Below are 23,683 nucleotides of genomic sequence, written 5' to 3'. Positions count from 1 at the left end.
CTGCGTCCCTGTCCTGGTCCCCCAGTGTTCACATTATCTTTGCCCACAGAGGTTATAAATAAGCCAGTGACAACAATCTGGCACTAAGTAATTTTGCACAATAACTTATTTTGACTGGCAAAATGGAATAATTCTCAATGTATTAAAATTAAGACATTTTCTGCATACGTCTTGCTACTGCTGTAATCTCACTTATTTTAATTCTAGTAAGTTCTTGCAGCTATTACAAAATACAGGCAGGAGCAATACTCAGATAAGAATTTGTGTAAGGATGCAGTTACAGGACAGTGTCAGGCAGATAGCTACAATATAGGTGGAAAATCAGGTTTTTGCCAGAAAGAAGTCACAATTATGGTGTTATTTAACAAATCTTTGGGAAGGATTTTGAGGAGTCTCCTTTGCTTATGTTGTTTTATTATACTGGAGTTTTCTTTTAAAGCTTTATTTCTTTTAAAGCTTTATCATGCAGTAACAAGCTGACAGTCTTGCATGTGCCTTCAGTTTAAACCTATCTCAGCAGGATGTTGCTATCTGCTTCCCCAAAAGCAGAGGCCTGGTTAGCATTACAGCTCAGGGAAGCATAAACAAAGATGAGCCTAGCAGCTTGCAGGATGTGACTGAACACAAGGTTAGCCAAAGCTACTAGCACAGCACTTAAAATGCCCAGTGTCTGGAAAACACAATTAAAATTCACAGTCAATGTGGTGAGGTGGGGAAAGTGTGCAAACTTTGGCTTGTAAAGTGTCTTCCAGCATTTGTGTCACCTTGCCTGGGGTACCTGCTGTGAAACCATGTGTTTCTGTAATCTGCTGTCAGAACTTTTGAAAGGTGTTTGCACAAATCAATTTCTCACCAGGGTTCCCAGGTAAGGGCTGGTCTCACTGAGCCCTCAGTGCTGAAAAGCCTTCTCTCTCGCCACGTGTGCTGGGGGAAGGTTTCGTGCATTCTGACTTCAGCTGTCCTGGATGGGCTGGGGACAGTGTTTTGCACAGTGAGGGTTCTGGCTGCACAGTGCTGACCCAGGACGTGCCATGTGTGTGCACAGTGAGCCAGGATGTCCCCAAGGCACAGACCTACAGCCCACAAGTGCCTGCACACAACAGTCCTACCCTGGCTCGCTCCTGCCAGCTGCCCCAGTGCTCCCTAAATGCAAACCTGCTGCCTACTCCTGTCTGGGTGTGAATGTGCTCATAGGAAACAAATGGGTGTTTCCAAATTTTGGCACAAAAATTGTACAATCTCTTTGACGTCTTCTCGTTATAAGATTTTTAATGTTCGTAGAGATTTCTCTTTGCCTTTCTCTTCTGAGGTTTTGCAATCTTTTGGCAACTACTGAGCGCACCTTCTCTGTGAATAGGAGTGTTGCTTCTGTTTCAGAACAAGCGTGCTCCCAGAAGAAACACTCAGATGCATACTTACTCTTTACAGTGATCAATCATAGATATGACCATTCTTTAGGTAAAAATATGACTTAGACTGACATTTCCTTAAAAAAAAATCCAAACGCAATTGTAAAGGTAATGCAATTTCTGAAGTCTGTCTACTTTCCACTTTTTCTAATCCCTGTTTATAAAGCAGATCTGTCAGAATTTGTGTTTAGCATGTTTTAAGAGTGAATTGTGGTAAAAGGAAGTATTTGATTTACACAAATCAGATAGGTCTCCCTATAAACTTCCTGCCCCAACATCTGGAAAAACATATGCGTCAAACCTACTCACTTAATCCGAGCAGCTTGCTGTCATTTCCCCATAGCTGTGATGATTTGGGGGAGCCTGCACCCAAATCTGCCAGAACCCATCATCCTTATAATCTGAGGTCCTTATCTCAGATCTGACCTATTTGTTCCTTGCTCAAAACTGAAAATGCAAACCTGGAACTTATTTTGTCCTGTAAATCTTAAAACCACAGCTCTTAACAGTTCTGAAATCATTTTCAAACCAAATGTATTTGGGTCCCATTGAAGAAAAACCCTATCTTAAGGGAGCATATTGTGGATAACTGGAAAGTTAAACAGACAGACCAAATTACTATGTTTGTTTGTATGGTTTTTTGTGTGATAGGTACAGAGGTTTTAGTTAGGTTTGCCTTTATATTTTCAACTGTTGTGTAGTATTTGAATTATTTTAGATTTATCTTTAAAATTTGTTCTTATGCATGTTGAAGGAATGACAGGATTAAAACTAACTTAAATTAACAGCCAGAAGAAATAGAAAAAGGGGACCCTCACCAGGCTGCAAATTTCCTTGAGGCATTTTCCAGTGCAACTCATTTTATTTAAGTAAAGTTTTTTTACAATACTATTATCAAAACAACATAAGACATTTTTAGCCTCACTTACATGCTGCAGTTACAAATTCAAATGACAACCACTGAGGTAATTTTCTAGGAAATTAGTATATAAGTAGGTTTTGACTTTCTGTAAAGGTAAAAATTGACCCATTGTTTTACTAATAGTCAATAGTAACTAGCTGCCATATTTGTAACACTGTAGGTATTTGCTGTGAGGATGTGGAAATAGAGAATACTACAAAATAGCTTCCCTGTTTTGCTTACCAAGCAAGATTAATATATGCCTGGATTTACACTGATAAGGGTTAGATCCCAGCAATCCCTGTGGGTTAGGGGAATGCAGGCGCTGACAAAGTGGAAGAACAAGTCTCCAGTGCAGAACTGGTTAAACAGCCTCGTGGGAGAGGTAGCCTTGGCAGAGTCAGGCTCTGTGTCCACGGCTGTAGACTCACTGTTTTGTGAACCTATGGGGACTCTGTATTTCCCTCTGCATATCCAGGGAGTATTTGCTCTTGACTGCGCCCAGGCACGTAGAAAGAGCTTGTTCCCATTTTCACCAGGCCAAAACTTGTTTTTGTAACACTGCTTCTGCAGTGATTGTTGGCTGAGAGCTAATTTGAAGTGTCATGTATTGCCCTAGAAGTGCTCTTTGGATTCTGACTCCTTCTGGTATTTAGAGGCTGTGGTAGCTGATATTCTGGGAACTTCTCCATGTGATCTCAGAAAGAAATGGAGGTGCAGAGCTACTTCTCTGAATCTAAAACAGGTGTTGCAATACATTTAATAAAGTTATAGAGCTAGAGAAGTGTATTTTTGGAGATATTCCTTGTGTGGGAGGAAGTAAATTTAACTGAGAATGTGTTTTCTAACCGATTTTACTTGATGTATAAATGTTTCACCTGAGATTTCTTTCTGTCTCTGTTAGTACTATACAAAATCATAATTCCAGTAATAGAAATAAATTCATTTTTCCCTGGATATTTTAACCATTGTCAGATAAATATTGGATTGACTTCTAATTTTTGACATTAGAAAGTAAAGGAAAGGATCAAGACAACTGTTTAGGCTGCTAAGGCATAAAGCAATTAGGTAAAAAGAATACAACCTATCTGTCTTGTAATAGTAATAGTTGATGTGATGGATAATAAGGATAATATTGCTTGGCACAAAGCAAATAGCAAAGATGGTAAGAATCAACAGACTGACTTTAACATACCAGAACCACTCGTGAGTCTTGAGTGTTCGTATAATCGAGACATAGCAGAACACGATAGTTGCGAGCGGTATTAAAAACCCAAATACAGCTAAGGACACGTAGTAGTAGAACTGGAAGGAAGACACAGTTTCACAGGCACTGTGCACATCGTGGCAGGTGTAAATGTCCAGTTGCTTCACGTAGTAGCTTTGCTGCATGATGGCAAGTGGGAGCATGTAGAGGAAGACGATGGCCCACACGGCAGCGCAGGCGGCGATGGCGTAGGCGCGCTTCGGGAGGCTCTTGTAGGTGAAGGGGTGAACGATGGCCAGGTAGCGGCTGACGCTGATGCACGTCAGCAGCAGGATGGAGCAGTACATGTTGCCGTAAAACACTGCCGTGGTCGCTCGACACATGGTCTCCCCAAATATCCAGTTGTTCCCGTTGATGTGGTAGGCTATTTTGAAGGGCAGTATGATGCAGAAGAGCAGGTCTGAAACAGCCAGGTTTGTGTAGAGGACGGCAGTGCACACAGAGCGGATCCTGAAGAGAAGCATCCACAGAATGATGGCATTAGAGGGTACACCCAGTAAAAGAGCACTGAGGTAGACAGCAGGTATTAGCTTGGTGCTCAGGGAGCTGGTGAGGTACTCCAGCGTGGTGTTGCTCACTTCTGTTAACGTGGAATCATTTGGCTTTGTTGAAGTGCATTTGTTTTCTCTGATATGGATGGTTGTTGTTTCCCCTTCTATAGCATAAGGAGGGATGTAATCATAGTCTCTCGCTGAAAGTCCACGAAAAGTTTTTATAAGAGACACGGTTTTAATTGCAGAGCCATTCAGTGAAAATTCTGAAGCTTAGAAATAAAAAAAAGTGAGAATTGTTAAAAAAGACAAACTACTGCATTAACAAGATGACTCACCTTCAGAACAGAGAAAGATAACCATTTTTATGTGAAAGCAGTATAAGTTTAAAAGATTTGGGGACATTCTCCTCTGCTTTGGGTATTCAAATGTACAGACAACAGTCTTCATTTATCATTTCACATCAAATCTTGAAAATTCATCATTAACGTAGTGTTAGCTGACCTTTCTGTGCTTTGAGTGTTTTCAGTAATCTTTGGTGAAAAACATCAGACACTTCAGTAATGCTTATGACCAGTGGAGGATTTTTCCCAGTAGTAGGAATGCTGGTCATTCATCATATAAGCAGTCTTTGTTTAGGCTTGGTCAGCCACCATTACTATCCTGTCACTTCATGTATTAAATGAGTAACTGCAAAAGATGCAAAAAGCACTATCTAGTCTAACACTGAAGCTTTCAAATTAGAAAACTGAAATTACCCTTGGTTTTTTTGGTCTCACATGTGAAACTGTTATTCTGCAGCTTTTGACTAAAGCAAACTTGGTATTTTCAGGTTCTTGTACATGAGAAAGGGCAATGTCTGAAAATTGAAAACAAATGGTTGGGAAAGTATTAGGTGTGATTTACTAAGAAGTGAATAAAACTTTTCAAGCAGTAGGAAAATTATGTGTGAGTAAATATTGTCAGCATGTGGGCAAAACCAGTAATACTATTAACACACTATTAGATATTAATACTGCTAACACCTGTTTTTCAATCTTTAGTAGACAAATTTGTAGATATATCAACATTTCCACATGAAGCACAAATGTGCTCAAAATGCTTCTTAAAGCCATGTGCTGTAGAATAGATTTTGCACAGTAAACAACTGTGTAAATATTTGTGTCACTTAAATTTTCTTATGTGCATTTAATGCAAAATTACTTATTGTTAAGCCTTCAGCATGCACCATGAAACTGAAATTCAGAAGCAAACTGAAATATGGATGAAAATCCTTGGACCCTTTTTTACCTTTCCATATTTGAATAAATTAAAGAGAATAATTTTATTAATGTTCACTCTAATAGTAGAATGTTTTATAATAATAATAATTAGCAGACTACATAATTTCTAGTAGTTTTCTGCTAGTTATTCCAGAAGTTTAGTTTTAACCACTCACTAGGAGTCATCCATGTGCCTGCATTGGCTGATATATGTATAATAAATAGACATAGGTGTAAATACATATATATGTATATTATGTATGTATGTATATATATATTTATCTATACCAGCTTTTCTAAATGAGCTTGTTTTGAAAATATTTTTAATTCTAGAAAGGTTTATTATTTGATCATTTCCTTTAGTTATTTTTATCACAATAGTCATCTGGGCATTTCCTTCTAATAACACCATCTGTGAAGTTGCAAAACAAGACACTACAGGTTTAAAATTTCATATTGTTACAAAAATACTAGATAAAAGATGTGTCTTCAGTAAGTGCAGAAAGTCCTCTTAAATAAAACTATTTTTACAAAATGACTGGCAGGGGTAATGTGTCACTGAAATGAAAGTATAAAAATCTGCTTTAAAGGAGACATCCCGGAGCAGTTTTCTGTAATCATACATGCATGTACAACTCATTTTAAGTCCACAGCTGGTAAAGCAACATTATCAAAAAGTCTTGACTAAAATATGGAATAGATACAGAAAAGAGGACTCACCTGTAGTGCAAAGATTGGAAGTAAGAGAGAGCAGTCCAGTGAAAAACAGTATCTTCATTGTAGTGTGTGAAATCCAGCCAGCTGAAGGATGGCGCTGTGCTAGTTCATCTCAAGAGACATTTTGTAGGGGGGGGGGTTACTCTCTGTAAGGGACTAAAGAAAGATTGATCTGTCCTCCAGAAGCATCCTGTAAGCATGAGGTTTATGGTAAGGAGCTAACTTGTTCTTTGTCTACTACAGCAAGAGAGTGTGACGTATCCAAATATGCACATATGACTCAGTTTCAGCCTCAGCCCAACACAGAGATAAAATCCTTTACAGCAGCATTTTAACTCCTAATTTACCACAAGCCTGAAGCTGATATGCAGGGTTCTACTGACATTTGTACATACAGGTATTTGGAGTAAAAAGTTTTTTTCTGGAAAAATCAAGGGGTGTGTTTAGTAAATCCTCAAGGGTCTCATTCAGGACCAAAATGTCACGTGGCTGAACTCTGTACCCTTCTCCAGGGAAAAGCTGGGCTTGCAGAAGGGTGTGACTATCTCAGTTTAGCAAAAGGCAAAGACAGAAAGAAAGAAACCATACATACAAATATACCTCAGGAAAACTGCATTCTGCTTTGCCTTTTGCCTCCCTACCCACTATTAGCTGTTTGGCTCCTTCAATCCACCTACAGCCTCTCCCCAGGCAGTTTCCATCCTGCCACACACTGCAGCCTCTAAAACCTTTCCTCTCCTTTCCCCTGTTTTCATTTCCTGCTTTGTTGATCCCTCCCTTTTTCTCTGCCTGGCTTGCTTTTTTTTTTTTTTTTTTTTTTTGCCTTCAATGCCAAATAGCAATAGCTTGTTTCACCAAGCCAAATTAACCCAAGCCTTGGTCTGGCTTCCAGGCTAGTTGTGAGGATCAGCATAAGTTTTACTTGGCTCCAGAGCAGTATTTGTGTCTGTTCTTGTATTTAATGTGTAAAAGCTCTCAAAGCTTTTCTCAAAATGCAATGGCAGTTTGGGGATTTATTGAACATTCTCTCATGTGCTAACTCTCACTTGGTAGAAAAATAAGCAGTATGTGTCCACTGTCCTGTGATTGTCTGACACCACTTCATGTTATACTAAGTATTCTGCTACCTTGCTTACATACATGATGTAAACCGAAGAGCATGTCTTTAGGGGTTTTTTTACCCTGTTTTTGTAGTTTCTGTGGATATCAGATTTATTATTTGACCTGAGCTTCAGTGCTTAACCAGGGATACTCATTGCAAAGCTGCTTCTTTATCCACACTGTTTTAGTTTGAATGTCTTTCTAGCTGTATTTTTTCCCTGAAATATTTGTGTGTATATTTTCCTAGATCTCTCTTAATCAATACATTCCAGCTTCTCTCATTGCTAGTCTATGATAGGCGTGACATTTCCTCTTTAGCATGCATTTCCCACCCACCTACTGGATTAGGTTTAAAATACTACTTTAACCCTGTTTTATCTGCTGAAGTGTGGGTATCACCAGTGAACCTGGACAGTAGGGCTAGTTAGTAGGCATGTTGATCCCACTCTAATGCACCTTCTATTTTAACTTGGGTTTAATGTCATGCACTTTAGGCCTGAAAGAATAGCAGTGCCTATTCCGCAGCTTAATTACAGAAATGTTTGCATGAGCTAAGTCATCTTTACTAAATCTGGACTTTCTATAAGAGTATTCACTGTAATATGTACTTAGATATACACAAGGATCCTTTCCAAATAAGGGATTTTGAAGAAAGCCAGCTTCCTGCTGTCTGTGTGATTTTACATGACTCAGACTACTTTATCTACATATCATGGAAAAAAAAATGTTTCAATTTGTATTGATCTTTAGTAGAATTAATTCTCTGCCAGTAGTATCAGCAAATTCTGTTCTTCTAGACATCAAAACTTTCAGAGATTTGTATCTGAACAGGATCTTTTTCAAGTCAGTAAACAAAACATGAATGTATTTCATTGATGATTTTAAACAATCAAATCCTTTTTTTGTGTTCTAGAGCTTTGCAAAGCAGAGACTGTGTATTGGAACTGTATCACTATATTGAGATAACTCTTATTATTCAGTTTTTTCAAGGCTTTTTACTGTCCTTTTTCTAGGAATCTCAAGATGAATCAGCTCTTCTGTGGCTGGATGAAATACAAAGAGGAATCAATGACAGCAATAACAACATAAAAGAAGCAGCAACCTGTAAGCATTAACCTGCATCTCCACTGGTCTTGTTTTTCTTGGTCTTGGGAAAATGAAATTGGTAATTTATATTTTCCACTTCAGAGAAGGTGCAAGCTCTTTAAATACATGAAAAGAAATGAATGCATGTTCTTTGTCATACTAAGACTGAGATGACTTAAAACTACAGGAGTGGTGTTAGTTCTATCTAAAGTGGTAATCTTTAAGGTGTGGCTAATAATTAAATGGATTTGGTTATACAGGTTTACATCATGACCAATCTTTCTAATGTCACTGCATCTTCATGTAGCTCCTGAAATATATGAATGAGAACAGATATGCTGTTCAGGAGCTTGTTTTGCTACATTTAAGACTAAAATCTTTATGCATATTTTAAGGGCAAATTTTTATGTTTACAATTTTGCTTATTCATGTTTCTTTATATTTTATGGATTGCTGACAAAGAAATCAGGAAGATTAACTTTTAAAGCAGTGTACAAGAAATGCTAGCTCTTTTTGAAAAGCATATGCTCTTCCAATCTGTAGGAAAAACGCTGAGACTTAATCTGTCAGAGTGCTGTGTACTGAATGGACTCAACACCTTTTGTCAAAGCTTTGGCTGAATATGATAATTTTAGAAAAAGTATTCATAATACATAATAAACTTTGGCAAGCAACGTAGCAGCAAGCATCACTGGGTTTATGGGGCGCGTTGGAGAGCATGGTGATGTGCCTGCCATCACAGCACAGACAAGGCACTGGGTATTGGTCAGCCTTCTGCTTCACTTGGCTCTGGGTGAGTCAGTGCTTCTTTCTGTTGCACCTTTGGAGCTTTGGAGCTTGTGAATGCAAGTGCTGAAGTGGGTGCATTCCTGCAGTGCTGTGCTCAGCCATCCCTGGTGCCATGGGGCTGCTGTGAGTGCACAGGCACGTCAGGAGTTACTGCTTGGGCAGTCGTGGGTGGAAGAGAACACAGATGGACATTACAAATAGCTATCCCTGCTACAGGAATGTTGCATTTTGTGTTGCTATTACTTTGGAATTGAGCTAAACAACTAATGTCATCTTCATGTAACAAGGCAGATACACAGAAGATATCTGAAGTATTTTTGTAGGTCACATATCCATAGAAAGCGCTGGGCTTGTGTTTTCTGAGATAGGGTCAGATACATGCATATTGTCTCAACCTAGATTTTCTGCTGAGGAGTGCTGATACCTTCTTTTGTGGAAAAACCTGCTTCCCTTGAATGCCATCCAGAGCCATGAGGAAACATGAGCACAGAGAAAGGAAGGAAACATGTAGTGTATAAACAGATTTGAGTTAAACCTTAAGAGCAACTTTAAAATGCCCTCATTTGTGTTCACTGGTGTAAAAGCATCAAGAATATGTATCATAAGCAGCCTGAAGAAATTAGGACAGCATAATTCATACAGCAATACCACACAATGTTTCTAATGGTAAATTACTGGTCCATCCACTTGTTCTAAAATCTTTTGTTATAATTTTTGTTCGTAGTAAATGCACAGTTTTTCACAATCAAGGATGCTCAGTGGAACTGTTTTAACATTTCACTTTTAGAAAAAAAGTACTAATTTCATGTACTCTGCCCTGTGGGTTGAAAGGAAGCACTGTCAGCACAGCACATTCTTAGAGAGCTGTAAGGTTTTGCAGCTAAAACCTGAGATTTAACATTTCCCCACAGCACAGAACCTGATACTTCCTATAACCAACACATCCTGTCTCAGGAAGCTTGCATGTGTGTTCACGTAGTCTAAACTTAAAGTTCAGCTTGATCACAACTTGGAAAGGAACTTTTATTTGATCTATCACACAGGCTCTATTTTTGAAAGGCAAACAATTCCAAAACTTTCACAAGGTAGTCAAAGATGTATTTTTCAGTTTAAAATGTGGTTTTGAGATTGCTGCAGTAATGGCAATAAAATAAGCAGTAAAATAAGAGAAGATACTGGCAGTGGTACTGAAACAGTCTTGATCACTTCCAAACTAACTTTTATGCCTTATATGAATACTAAATGGTACACTATTAAAATTTTGAAAGGCTTTTACAGTCATCCCTAAAGTTGTCAGTAAAGGACTCTGTATCTTCTACCTATATTTAGGAAGAAGTGTTCAGTAAGTGCTGCTGCATTTCCTAACCCATTGTGGTGCTTGCTCTGTTTTGCATCACCTTGCTTCACTTCTTTAATGAGTTCAACCATTGTACTCCTTATCTAAGTGAAGGACAAAAAGACATCAGCCAAATATCAGCTGTATAGCCTTCAGGAGTAGATTTGAACACTGACTTCAGTCTTGCACAGGAAGAGTCTGTCAAAGCAGGAAGTCTGTGTCCTGAGACAGTCCAAGTTATAGGAAAAAGCTGATCTTTGGCCTTGTTGAGAGTTCAGGCTTATCACACCAGACAACTGTGGTTTTGTATATCACAGCTGTTTAAAAGGGAGGATGGGTGTGGAGAAAAACCCTTTGCAGTGTTGATCTGGTATTGGCATCCTAACTGCTGGAGAAGCAAATGGAGCTGACAGTTTTCTGGCAGTTGAGGAGGATGGCTAACCCTCAGTTATCTTATGATTTTTCAGGGTCCAAATGGCCTTTCTCTAGAGCAACAGCCACAGTATTAATTGCTAGCATTTTAAAATGAAAGGAATAATTTCTGCCAACTTGAGCTTTTTCCCTGATAAGCACTTTTCTTATATTTTCCTTCAAATATGTAGGCATAATTAATTAAAATATGAGGAAAATCCAGATGACAGTGGACCTACATAAATGAATCTTAGCTTAAGCTGTGTTTTCTTTTGTCTTTATAAAAATATCTTCCAGCACCCTTAACATGATGAAAAGGAGGAAGGAAAGCATTCAAACACTGCTGAACAGAGTTGATGAGGCACATGGGACTGTGTATGAGTCTGGGGCCAGCAGCAGCCAGATGTAATGTGTGGCTTCCCAGTTTTTTCTGCTTCCATGCTGCTGAGGCGAGATGCCTGGATATCACAGTGTCACAGCAATGGTAGAATGTGTGCTGGGCAGAGGTCTGTTTCAAAGCACAGAATGGGTGTTCTAGCTCTATTCACTTGTTCCTCTGTGCATGGATCTTGAATTTAGATGTGAAGGAACAACTTTAAAGACCAGAGCAATTATTTCTAAAGCAGCCTAAACATCTAGTGGGTAAGGTCCTTTTGAAGTGGCACATGCTTTCACATGTGTGCTGCCAAGTGTTGTGGAATCTGTTCTCTCAGTGATGGTGGGATCTGCGTGAGGAAGTCCTGAATTAGAGTATGAGGGATGCCATGTAACACCAAAGCTGCACATGCTTGACAGCATCACCTCTCAAGGTGCTTTTATACGTTCTGAAAGCAAAAACTGCATCTCTGGCAAATTCAAGGCCATGAATTAGCTTAAGAGGCAAGGTCAAGAAAGGGCTACTTCAGGGTGCTGAGTAGGTTGCTGCAAAAATTTACTCAAGGCAATCTGTTTTAATTCCCATTTTGTATGGTAGAAGTGAATGTTAATGTTTACAGCTTGTAACCAAATTACTTCATGTACCTCTAGAAGGCTCTCAAGTGATCAGTAGATGATGGCCTGTCTGTTAGGGCAGGCTGAGTGTGTGGGTACTTGCCATCCTCAACCCCTGCCCCACTTCACCTGATATGTCACTTGATGGGGAGAAGCTCTCAGTTGTGCTGTGGCTGCATCCAAGCCCCAGTAGAGCACACACTTTCTACCTTACATGCTTGCTGTTCTCCAAAATACTTGTCCTTACAAGTATGAAGGAGGTTGAAAATGGGTAAAGCACTAAATTGCTGTGTATGCCATATTGTCTGCGTGTGCCAGTCTTAGAAGTCTATTTTCAGAGTCTCTGGAGGCTAGAGTTATGGGCATACAGAGTATAAGACACTTAAATTTTCTGTTATTTTTTGACCCTAGTGGCTGTTGGAATATCCATGATCAACAAGAGCTTGGAGAAAGGTGATTCACAGCCAATCCCAATGATACTACAGTCAAGGTTTGGATTACGAGTCATTGCTGAATGTGCTGAAGCCTACTTCAGGAGCCTCTCTGAAGCCAAGAACTTGAAAACTACAGAAGGTAAAAAACTCCCTAAACGGGACAGTTTCACATGTCTATGTCACTAAGGCAACCAGACAGCTAGAACAGGAAGGAGCTGTAAATTGAGGGAAACAGTTGCTGCCTTAAAATCTTTTGACAAATGTTACACTTTCCCAAGTGCATTTTACTTGACATTGTACTGTTGTGCACATAATGCAGACCACAGTACATGCTGAGAAGCAAGTCTTGTGATTTCCAGAATCTAGCTGAGACTTTCTGGAATCTCAAACCTGCCTCTGAGTGAAATTAGGGCAGCTTCTCTGTGACTGTCAATAGATGAGTTAATTCTCTCAAAAAACTCTATTACTTGCTGACAATTTTTGTCATATTAGCAGGTGCAGAGACGCACACATCAGTCCTACAGATTACTGTCAAAGATCAAGCCAGTATCTGACAGTGTTCACAGCCCAGCTATGGTCTCTGTGCATTGCCAGAGCAGCAGTTACCAGCAAAAGCTGGGGCTAGAATCTGTTCTTAGCAGACGATGGGATTTTTTATCATGTTAGAGCTGCAAAAGCTGGTCATAACTAACAGCAGCCAAGGTTAGCTAATGGTTGCAAAAAGAGTTACTGTCAGTGTAGTAGTACCCATTCTTACAGTAGATGGGCATGTTTCACCTTGCAACATGAGTATTTCAAAGGCCTTACTAGTTTTGTCTTGGGGCCTTTTGTCCATGAGGAAATGAGTTTTTTCCTGTCTGTCAGAATGCAGACTGATTTACTAAAGTAATAAGCAAGAAAATGATGTGGATATAGGAAATGTCATGTGTGAGGTAAGAGTCAGTAAGTCCAGAATTTGGGCAGAAGACAAGAAAAATATTTTTTATAAACACAATCCGTTTCACTTATGAGTGATGACACACTGTTTCAGGAGCACTAATTTGACACATGAGGGTTTGGAGAAGCTGGCAGTGGATCTGTACCAGCCTTGTAGCTTTTTCCCTTTCACCATTTTGTTCTTAGAGGAATGACCCTCATCCACTTAGCGGGTATTCTGAAAATCCTTGCTACAAAAAGGCCAAAGATTTATAGAGATTTTGTGTGTCAAAGGGCTTCACAGCAAGTACAGGGAGGGGAAATGAGTAGGAAGAGCTGTAATTTATAAGTGAAACAGGACACAAATGGTCATTAATGGTATGAACTGCTTTTAGGTTCTAGTGAAAGTCCATGGATTAAACTTGTAATGAAAGCCATGTATGATTACTATTACAATGTGGAAACTGAGGAAGGTACCTGTGTTGCCCCCAAAGGAGTTGTACCAAAAACTTCATGGTTAACCGGTGAAGAAATCCAGGTAGGTGGCTAAAACATTGGTTTTTATTGCAAAAGCAACATAAATATTTGAGAGAGTGTGAGACATGAAATTATCAAGAGGCTGTGGTGGATGAAACTGAAGGTTACTTTATCAGTATCTGCTTCTGACAAGAGCAGCAACTTAAGTCTAAGCAGACAATGGCAGGCAACACAGTCTCCTGTCTAGTGTCAGGCAATGATTTAAGGATTTCCTTACTGGAAGTTACAGCATTTCTTTTAATGAACATCAACAGACACTAATGGAGTAAAGTCTGATTGCTTCCATATCCTTTTATAGGACTTTGCATTGGCCTATAACAAATAATTTTATGAGGTATTTGTGAGCAGGTGGGACCACCATTTTCTGTTAACATCTAATCCTCTGACAGTATTCTTGTATCTCCAGGTTCAAGAGCATAAGCATGCTATTTAGCTCCCTTACTGTAGAGGTTTTGCACTAGTGTGAAGTAGAACAAAGCAGATCACACAAGCCTCTGAATAATTTGTTCTTCTATATTCTGATGCAGCTCACCTAAGTTACACTCTTACTCCTCTACACAAAGAACTCGAGTCAGTGTAAGTCCTTCTGAATTCTGCATGCAGCAGTACTTGAGTGTCCTCAACAGAGAACTTGCTGCTTCAGTTAGTATTTTAGATGTCTGAGTTGTACAAGACACTTGTGTTAGGAAAGCAGAATCCTGCTAATGTATAAAAGAATACTATACCCCCTTGAATGACTGAAGCTTGAAAGCAGTTTGGCTACCCATCATGTAGGGTTCAGCAGTAAGAACATAGCTCTATCTTCTTTGTGATTAAAATGCAGGAGTAAATCAGAGGGACTTGGATAGGGTGAGTATAAACTGCAGAGATGGAGAGAACATAGTACAAATTCCAGGATGGTTTTGTCTTTTAAATGACCTTTTCCCGTCATCTCTTAACAGAACATTGCTGGGCAAGTTACAGCAGATTACAATCGAGAGCAGCTGTGGCTTGCTAATGAAAATCTGATTGTTGGTCTGCAAGCCCGAGCAAGGGGGTTCTTAGTCAGAAAAAACTATCAGGAAAGAAAAGCGTATCTTCAAAACCAGGAACCGTCTGCCATCAAAATACAGGTATTGGTCTGGAACAAGAAGTTAATGTTGCTTGGGCTGCTTTTTGCATGTAGCAGGTGATGTGACTGATTACTACCCTGATAAAAAATCTCAAACGGATCTGTCTCCCTGTTTTCAGCAGCAGAAGTTTAAAATTCTACATCTGGAAATACATGTGCTTTCACATAGCAATTATCCAATTTTAAAAGAATCAATCGCATCCACTTCCAGTGAAAGTTACTTGGGAAAAGCTCATTAATGCACAGCCCTGGCTTTGTTCTGACATGCTCAGATTTTTTTGTGGTGTGCCTAACTATGCACAGTACAAGACCAGAAGGTATTTGTTAAGTATTGAAGCAAAAAATTCATTGGTAAAGCATGACTTAAACAATACATTCCTTACTAGATTATTCCTAGTTGGAAGTGGTTTGTTTCTGCTCCATGAAGTCAGAGTTTGACAGGGAGTGGCAGCTGGCCTGGTGTTCTTTGGCAGTATTTCTTGGATGTTTCCAGTTTACTGAACTCCAAAAGGAAATGTTCTGCTGAGGGTGCAAACACTGACAGAGGCATGCACACTGGTTTTAAATGGTGAAATACCCAGCTCCTATTAGGAGCAATTCATTCCACCACCCACTCACAAAAGAAAAAAAAAGCAAAAATACACAAGAGAATTTTTCTAATCTACTGTAACTATGTTTAACAATTCATTTTGACAAATATCTTTACCACGAGTAATTGTTTTTGGGATTGGCTCTTCATTTTCCAGCATGGTGTCTGAGCCCAGTAAACAATTTTACTTTGAGAAATTCAAAGTCTGTGTGAATAGGTTCAAAATAAGGAGAAATGTAGGTAAATCAAATTCTCTGCTTTCTTTCTACTGGCATTAAAGTAGAAATGACTTGTGGAAAGACAACAAATAGAGGACAAGTGTCACTAGCTGATAGAGATGAGAGGCAAAAGCAGCAGTAAAACTATCTGTTATCCTTGTCACTGGGTTCCTTGATAAGTGTTTGTTTCTGAGCTAGCAGACAGTCAGCTGAAGGAATTAACTTGGAAAAGAGGCCAAGGCATGAACAATGGGGGTCCAGATAAGTAAGGGACAACTTCTGGAGGGAACAGAGTGACAGAATGAGTAGAGCTGGTAGAGACCACTGCAGGTCATCTGGTCCAAACTCACTTTTCAAGCAGGGTTATCCCAGAGCACGTGGCACAGGTTTGCATCCACAGGGTTCTGGAACACCCCTAAGGGCTCCACAATTTCTGTGGTCAGTCTGTTCTGGTGCAGGATCACCCATACAGTAAAGAAGTTCTTTCCCCATATTCAGGTGGAACTCATTGTGCATCAGTGTCTGCCCATTGCCTCTTGTCCTTTTTGCTCAGCACTACTGAGAAGAGCCTGATGTGCCCTCTTGATACCCTCCCTTCAGATAATCATAGACATTGATGAGGTCCCATCTCAGTCATTTCTTCTTAAGGCTAAACAAGCCCAGCTCCCTCTTCCTTTCCTTGTAAAGGAGATGCTCCAAATCCCTCATCATCTTTGTAGCCTCCACTGAACCCACCCCAGGTGCTCCATGTCTCTGTTGTCCTGAGGAGCCCAGAACTGGACACAGCACTCCAGGTGAGGCCTCACCAGGGCTGAGAAGAGGGGCAGGATCACCTCCCTCCACCTGCTGGCAATGCTCCCCAGGATAGCACTGGCCTTCTTGGCCACCAGGACACACTGCTGGCCCACGGACAGCTTGTTGTCCACCAGGACCCCCAGGTCCTTCTCCACATCACTGCTCCCCAGCAGGTCGGCCCCAGGCTGTGCTGGTGCCTGGGGTTGTTCCTCCCCAGTTGCAGGACCCTGCATTTGCTTTTGCTGAATTTCAGATGGTTCTTTGTCCATCTCTCCAACCTGTCAAGGTCTTCTGAAGGGCGCAGTACTCCAGGTTATCAGCCACTCTGCCCAGCTTTGTGTCCTCTGAATTTGCTGAGGAGGCATCTGCCCCTCCCTCTAAACCAGGGATGAATAAGTTAAACCCTAGAGGGACACGACTAGGGAGAGGCCTCCAGCTAGACCCTGCCACTGATTGTAACCCTCTGGGATCTGTTGTTCAGCCAGTTCTTGATCCACCCCACTGTCCGATCATCCAGCCCACATCCCTGAGTTTGTCTGTGAGGACATTGTTAAAAGACAGTGTTGAAATCCCTACTAACATCAAATAGACAATATCCACTGCTCTCCCCTTACCCTTACAAGCTTACTTTACAAACCCATGGTGACTACTCTGATCATCCTCTTGTTATCCACATGGACAGAGATGGTCCCCATCTCTGGATGGATGACACACTCCATTACCCTTCCAGGGATGGAGATGAGGCTAAGTAATGGGCAAGAGCTGGAAGTCACTTGTGGGATGAAGCCAGTGACTGGGATGCTAAGGATGTGGGTGTACTGGTGATAAGAGTAAGGATGAATTCAGGAGGGTGAAGGAAATAGCACAGGACAATAAAGTTTGCTGAGATTGGTCAAAATTAACATGATGTGTGAAAAATAGAGGCAATCTTACTTATACCTTAGTTATCTCTTTATCACAAATGGCAGACTTTCTTATAAAAGATAAACACTGTTAATGATTTTAGTGTGTAATGTAGATTTAACAAATACTAGTTTCTTACTAGGGATAATGGTCTCCTGCCTTCTCTAAAATAGGCTTTCTGGAAAGGATTCAAACAAAGGAAAAGCTATGTTGACAGATTAAAGGTGCTTCAAGGCAATGTTGCTGCTATTGTTAAGGTAAGAACACCCAATGTTTTTGGGCCAAGTATGTTTTAACCCTTGACATAGTCCATCACCACCTGGGAATCAGAGACTAGGAGCACAGGCTGGAGGTTTTCCAGAAATGTGCATGGTATTCAAAGTTGTTTAACTGATAGGTTAAGCAAATTGCTTCTTGAAAGCTCTGTGTTTGATTTCTAACAGGCTTTGCAGAACTTGAGGGGCTCTTAAAAGAGATTTCCTTACATGTCTCTTTCCAACACTAAACTAGAAAACATTTGGGATGATAGTATATTATTTCCTTAAAAGCTGTCAAATATCTCTCTCTGAGAAGTGCTCACTTTTCTGAGATGCTAATGGGAGCAGTATGTCACAATTGGATTGTAGATCACAGATGGAATATTGTGACAGGCTCTCCTGTTTTTGAGGGAGATTGGTTTAGAATTTAGACCTGAAACCTGAAGGTATAAATTATTTCCAAAGATAATGTTACACACAGGTGGTAGAAACTTGAACTCAGCTTGATTTAGTGTCTTAATGGGAACCCCTTTATCTGGTCACTGGCCAGAAGGAGCCTGGTGGTACAGTCACCTATGGCCCTGAGCACATGAGAACTGCATGCCTGCAGAAACAGATATTCAAAAGTTAATATAAACACACACACACATGAAAGTTTGTGCTGTGTCCCTTAACTTTTTAAAAATTTTTATTTAATTTTCAGATTCAGTCATGGGTCAAAATGTGGCTAGCAAGGAGAGCTTACAGGAACCGCCTACAATACTTCAAGGATCATGTAAGTAATTTTTCTCCATTTTGAACAAAAAGCATTGAAGCAAGATAATATGACTGCAGGAGCAGTTTTGGGAAACAGGAAAGAGGGTGCAAATTTTGCAGTATGTTTCTGAGCAGAAGTGCATCACAATTAATTATTTTGCTTAATCTTGATCCCCTTCAGAATGACCAGATTGTAAAGATACAAGCATTTCTTAGAGCAAACAAGGCCAGGGAGGACTACAGAACACTAAGTAAGTAGTAACATTTAGATGTTGTATGTTTGGGGACAAGCATGTTACTGTGTTCTGTCAGGATTTTTTATAAGTTTCACATGAGATTTCTCAATCTCTTATTTAACTTCAAAAGTGGGTGCAAGTGTCTGTAACATAATTATTCTTCAATTGAAACTGCTTTGCATAGCTGTACTTTTAAAGTGTGACAAAAGTACTGCTAACTGGCATAAACTTCAAATTTTCTGCATAGTGATAGTTTTCCTGAGGGCATTAGGGGTGTTCAGTATTATGTCAACTAACAAGCCTATTTTCCTAACTGTAGTTGGTGCTGAAAATCCACCCTTGACTGTTCTGCGCAAATTTGCCTACCTCTTGGACCAAAGTGACTTAGACTTTCAAGAAGAACTGGAAGTAACAAGGTTAAGGGAGGAAGTGGTTACAAAAATTCGATCCAATCAACAGCTGGAGAAGGATTTGAACTTAATGGATATAAAGATTGGACTGCTGGTAAAAAACAGAATCACTCTTCAGGTCAGTGCGGTCTGTTCAGGCTCCCTTGGCAGCATGCACTGAGCACTTCCCCGTGTTGAAGGAACTCAGGGTTACACAATCAGCTGAGGCTGGAAGGGATCTCTGGAGGTCATCTGGTCCAAACCCACTACACAAGCAGGGACACCAGAGCAGGTTGCCCAGGACCATGTCCAGATGGCTGATTATCTCCAACAATCTGAGCAACCTGTACTAGTGCTCAGTCACCCTCAATTAGTCAAAATACTGCTAGCAAATTAAATCTTCACATGTTTCTGCCTTGTGCTAGATGATGTTCTGTTGTCCTGCGTTGAATGTCCACCTGTTGTGGACAATAGTAATAACTTGGCAGATTTAAAATCTTTTTACATCTTTTCTGTGTTAGAATAGAGTAGACTCCTTATCATATTGAACAGCTTGTTCAATGCTAATTAATCATGAATTATGATTATGTTCAATGCTAAATAATCATGAATTATAGGATCTCCTGTATAGAAGATCAGACCTCATACAATCATTGTTAGTAAGCCATATGGGTGAAAGATAAAGATGTTAAAAAACTGGGTAGTGAATAGTGCAGCAAAATTTACAAAGCTGCTAATTAAGGTACTTGGAGTAATACTGCATTTAACATAGTTGTGAATATGTTCATTTTTGCAATCTGCCTTTTTGTGAATATATAATCCAGACTTGTGGTCATCTTTCTGCAGGATGTGGTACTGCACAGTAAGAAACTTAACAAAAAGAGCAAAAGTCAACTGGAAGAGATGGTTATGGTTGACAAACAGGGCATCAAAGGTTTGAGTAAAGAGAGAAGAAAAAAACTGGAGGCTTATCAACACTTATTCTACCTTCTACAGGTAAATTTTATTGCGAAAATTAACACAGCAGCAATTTTTTGAAGAAAAACTAGAAATATATTGTACGACTTTTTTTTAATTATTGTAGTAGTGATTATGAAAATATTTCCAAATAACATGCAGACTGCAGCAGACACAGATCAATTCCTAATACTTCCTGTAATTGAGAAGATCCTTGTTGGTTTTAAAATGTTCAGCAAATATGGCTGGTTTTTGCTTGCATACTTCTGTCTGTACAGAACATTCTGTCTGAAGAGAAACGTTTATCTCCGTGTAGTCCATGTAAATTACTGTCACTAATGGCATACATTGCACGTGGTGGAAGGAAGGTGGTCTGCAATGCAGTTCACAGAATACAACGTATCTGTTCTCGTGCCTTTTTTTTTCTGATCTCACTGACATTTTTTTTAGAAGAATTTTACATCCTCCCAGGGCAGATGCCCTCCAAAGTAGACATGTAGTGTGCGAAGTTTTCTTGGTAGATAGCTGTTGTCATATGGTAAATTCTAGTTGTCATCAAATACATAGACTAGATGCAGAGAGGTACTATACAGGAACTGCAAATAAAATCCTTAATGGAGCTTCTCACAGATTGTGCAGTTCAGGGTTTCTTATGTACTAGGATTTGCAGAAAAGTAAAAGATGCATGGAAAACTGACATATGTTTGAGTCAACATAACTGCTCTAGGTGTGAACAAATGTAGAGAGCTGCCCTCCAGCTGGGGAGAGTTTGTCCTGGACAATCATATACAAGTCTTCTTCCTTTTTTTTTTTTTCTTTCTTTTTTTTTCTTTATAGACTAATCCCACATATCTGGCAAAGCTGATTTTCCAGATGCCACAAAACAAATCAACAAAGTTTATGGATACAGTCATCTTCACTCTGTACAACTATGCCTCAAATCAACGGGAAGAATACCTGCTTCTCAAACTCTTCAAAACTGCTCTAGAAGAGGAGATAACGTATGTGCAAACACAGGAAGTATTCAGCCAGTTTGTGGTTTAGACAGTTCAATGAATGCTTCATGCTTAAAGGAAATTGGTGGTTAATCTTTAAACTACCATAAAATTACACATATAATTTTATTACAGGAGAACTTTGTTTTCTGGGTGTTACTCTTAAAGTTAAGTGATTGCTGATTCAAGGGAAAAAAAACTTTCTATGGCAGACCATATTCCTCTATGAAAAAATGGCTTGTAAAAAGATGCTAGGGCTCAGTTTGTGCTTGCATATGTAAGGGTAGAAAAAGTATCTTTATGTAATCTTATATTCTGTAAGTGAAGATTAGTGGCTTATCCTGAAATAATGAAATGTTATTTTATGCCTCTAACAGATACTGGCTGAATAGGTATTTGGGTCTAAATCAGGTATAAATTAGCTGCCATGGACTATGCTATGTTCCAGGACATTACTATAATACATGTAGAATTCAGACAGCAGTCTCTATATACCACCTTATTGCAGATAAAAATCTTAAGAAATAGGCTATATAAAGAGGTTTCATCATAGAAATAGTGTAGTTTTAAAAGTGTGGGATTTGAAAATAGGGATAACTGCACATATAAGTCATAACCCTTCTGTTCCTGGTACAGCTCTAAGGTAGACCAGATCCAGGATATCGTTACTGGAAACCCCACGGTCATTAAGATGGTGGTCAGCTTCAGCCGAGGCGCTCGTGGACAGAACACTCTGCGCCAGCTCCTGGGCCCGGTGGTGAAAGAAATCATGGAGGACAAATCTCTCATCATCAACACTAGTCCCGTGGATGTTTACAAGGCATGGGTAAACCAGCTAGAAATGCAGACTGGTGAGGCCAGGTGAGTGAGGAAGCTGGACATAGTGTAACATACACATGAGGAATCCCTCAGTTCTGCTTTCCTATTCTTTCCCTGACAAATTGTTCTGTACTCGTGCCCATGCACCCCTTCTCAGTCTTCTTCCAGCAGAGAGATTTGGGGAGAGATGCTTGAAAAACAGGTGCTTTAACTTCTCCTGAAAAATGAAAGGATCACTTTCATTGTCATGACCTTCCAAAGTCAATTACTTAATCTTTGTAAATGTAATAGATTATGCCATGGAACAACTTAAGTCTTTTTCTTGAGTTTTTTACTAACAGCATGTTAGTAGTTTCCTAGGCTTTTGATGAACTATGCTGGGATAGGGATGTGGAGATGCATGCTTTATATTTGTATCCTACTTTTGTTATTAAGGGAAGGTACATGATAACATGTGCACTCCCAACTAAGCAAATTACTTACCAGTAATTTGGAAAAAGGAGGCCAAAGCATCTAAGACTTTTAGTAACAAAATCCAGCTTCAATTGCGTTTGTCAGATTTTTGTTCACTGATGGCCCTTATGAAAATAAAAAGTATTTTATTCTCAAATGTATTTAACCGGTTTCATGTTGTTTTTTTTTGCTTTGCAGCAAACTACCATACGACGTGACCACAGAACAAGCACTGACACATGCAGAAGTAGTCAATAAACTGGAATCATCTATTCAGAGTTTGCGAGCAGTAACTGACAAAGTTCTCACATCCATATTCTCTTCTCTCAATATGTTGCCGTAAGTGCTGTGTTAGGACTCTCCAAGCAGCAGTTCACATGCAGTTCTCTGTGATGGAGATCCTTTCAAATCTTTTCCATGCTTTCAAAGGCTTGTGATACTTCCTCTCGGATGAGATGTCCTGTAGAGGGAGTGGTTTCTCTGCCTGCTTTAGCAGCCTGGCAAACCTGTCCCTGTACTTGAAACGTTTTGTGTTTTCCATTATCAACTCATACTTGTGTGTCAAGGGAGTGTGCAAAAAGCCAGTAACTTTTTAAAAGCTGACTAGAATGATTGCTTTCTGTTTCATCTAAGTATTTTCCAATATTTTGCCTTTTCATCTGTTCTACATGTAGTTATGGAATGCGATACATAGCCAAAGTTCTGAAGAGCTCACTCCATGAGAAATTCCCGGATGCAACTGAAGATGAACTACTAAAGGTAAACTTCCTAGGGCATACTGTCAGCAGCCTGTTGTTTTAATGCCAACATGGATTTTTATAAACAATAAATATTCTAAGGAACTGGGTAAAGAGCATTTATTGAAGGAGTTTGGCACTTCTTATTGAGTTGCAAAGGGGCTAAGGAAGGGGAGAAGATGATTCTGTTGCCACAATGTTAATCTAGGCACTCAGCAATTCTTACGGAAGAGGATGCTCAACCTGTTTTGGATAGTAATTGTACTGACAAGGCTGGAGTTTATCTGACTGGGGCTTGGATTGGGAGTGAGGTCTTTGTCATCACCGGTCCTTTCATTGGAGAACACTGTAGTCTTTTTTTTCTCCCCTATCTAAAGTTGTTAACATGGTAAGAAATTGTAATTTAAATTGAATGAGGAATGTTTCTAAAAGAAAAGTTTGACTAGATTATGCATGACATTTGTACAGACTGAAAAATAAGGTATGAGTGATAAGTATGGTACTGGCACAATGGCTCTTGTTACTCTACCACAGCCACAGTGTCTCTTCAGAGGACTTGGGGGAATTGCTCCATAAGCTTTCCAAACAGCTGAGAGACTGACAACCCTGTCCAATTAAGACTATTTTGCACTTCAATAAAGACCCTTTTTTTGGTGTTTAATTACATGGTTCTAAAATGACAAGGTTTTCATTTTAGCAGAACTTCCCTATTCTTCACTGTCCATCACTCCAGCAATACAGATTTTAAAAATTGCTCAGCCTATTAAAAAACTTAGAAAGCAAATTGAGTACCCACTTGAAAGCTTTTAAATGTGTAAGCTG

At 39.6% G+C, this 23,683-nt stretch overlaps 2 protein-coding genes across 5 annotated transcripts in view; one reads left to right on the top strand and one right to left on the bottom strand.

Moving 5' to 3' along the window:
- Nucleotides 1–23,683, top strand: part of IQGAP2 (IQ motif containing GTPase activating protein 2) — a 123,279-nt gene that overhangs the window by 86,546 nt on the left and 13,050 nt on the right. For all 3 annotated transcript variants that reach the window (XM_077790218.1, XM_031507283.1, XM_077790217.1), the window contains 13 exons: nucleotides 8,162–8,252; nucleotides 12,172–12,333; nucleotides 13,505–13,647; nucleotides 14,588–14,758; nucleotides 17,436–17,519; nucleotides 18,223–18,294; nucleotides 18,457–18,526; nucleotides 18,831–19,039; nucleotides 19,747–19,896; nucleotides 20,695–20,858; nucleotides 21,489–21,713; nucleotides 22,323–22,463; nucleotides 22,799–22,883. In XM_077790218.1, the coding sequence (XP_077646344.1) occupies nucleotides 8,162–8,252; nucleotides 12,172–12,333; nucleotides 13,505–13,647; nucleotides 14,588–14,758; nucleotides 17,436–17,519; nucleotides 18,223–18,294; nucleotides 18,457–18,526; nucleotides 18,831–19,039; nucleotides 19,747–19,896; nucleotides 20,695–20,858; nucleotides 21,489–21,713; nucleotides 22,323–22,463; nucleotides 22,799–22,883 (1,767 nt within the window). The remainder of the gene's footprint in view (nucleotides 1–8,161; nucleotides 8,253–12,171; nucleotides 12,334–13,504; nucleotides 13,648–14,587; nucleotides 14,759–17,435; nucleotides 17,520–18,222; nucleotides 18,295–18,456; nucleotides 18,527–18,830; nucleotides 19,040–19,746; nucleotides 19,897–20,694; nucleotides 20,859–21,488; nucleotides 21,714–22,322; nucleotides 22,464–22,798; nucleotides 22,884–23,683) is intronic.
- On the bottom strand, nucleotides 2,998–6,293 carry F2RL2 (coagulation factor II thrombin receptor like 2). 2 transcript variants are annotated; one of them, XM_021531834.2, is made up of 2 exons: nucleotides 6,051–6,293; nucleotides 2,998–4,340 (listed from the first exon to the last, which is right to left on the bottom strand). In XM_021531834.2, the coding sequence occupies exons 1-2, from the start codon at nucleotides 6,106–6,108 to the stop codon at nucleotides 3,253–3,255; spliced, it is 1,146 nt and encodes a 381-aa protein (XP_021387509.1). In that variant the 5' UTR covers nucleotides 6,109–6,293; the 3' UTR covers nucleotides 2,998–3,252. The 2 variants fall into 2 exon arrangements, with proteins under 2 accessions (XP_021387509.1, XP_031363142.1); XM_031507282.2 differs by having other exon boundaries at nucleotides 2,998–4,334.

This window comes from Lonchura striata, chromosome Z (assembly GCF_046129695.1).
Source record: "Lonchura striata isolate bLonStr1 chromosome Z, bLonStr1.mat, whole genome shotgun sequence".
Lineage (NCBI taxonomy): Eukaryota > Metazoa > Chordata > Aves > Passeriformes > Estrildidae > Lonchura > Lonchura striata.
The sequence above is the reverse complement of the archived record's forward strand: the minus strand, read 5'-3'. Positions and strand labels throughout refer to the sequence as shown.

Coding starts and splice junctions, on each gene's coding strand:
- F2RL2 (XM_021531834.2), bottom strand. CDS start 6,108: ATGAAGATACTGTTTTTCACTGGACTGCTCTCTCTTACTTCCAATCTT. Junction 4,341..6,050: donor TTCCAATCTTTGCACTACAG/GTGAGTCCTCTT, acceptor TTTATTTCTAAG/CTTCAGAATTTTCACTGAAT.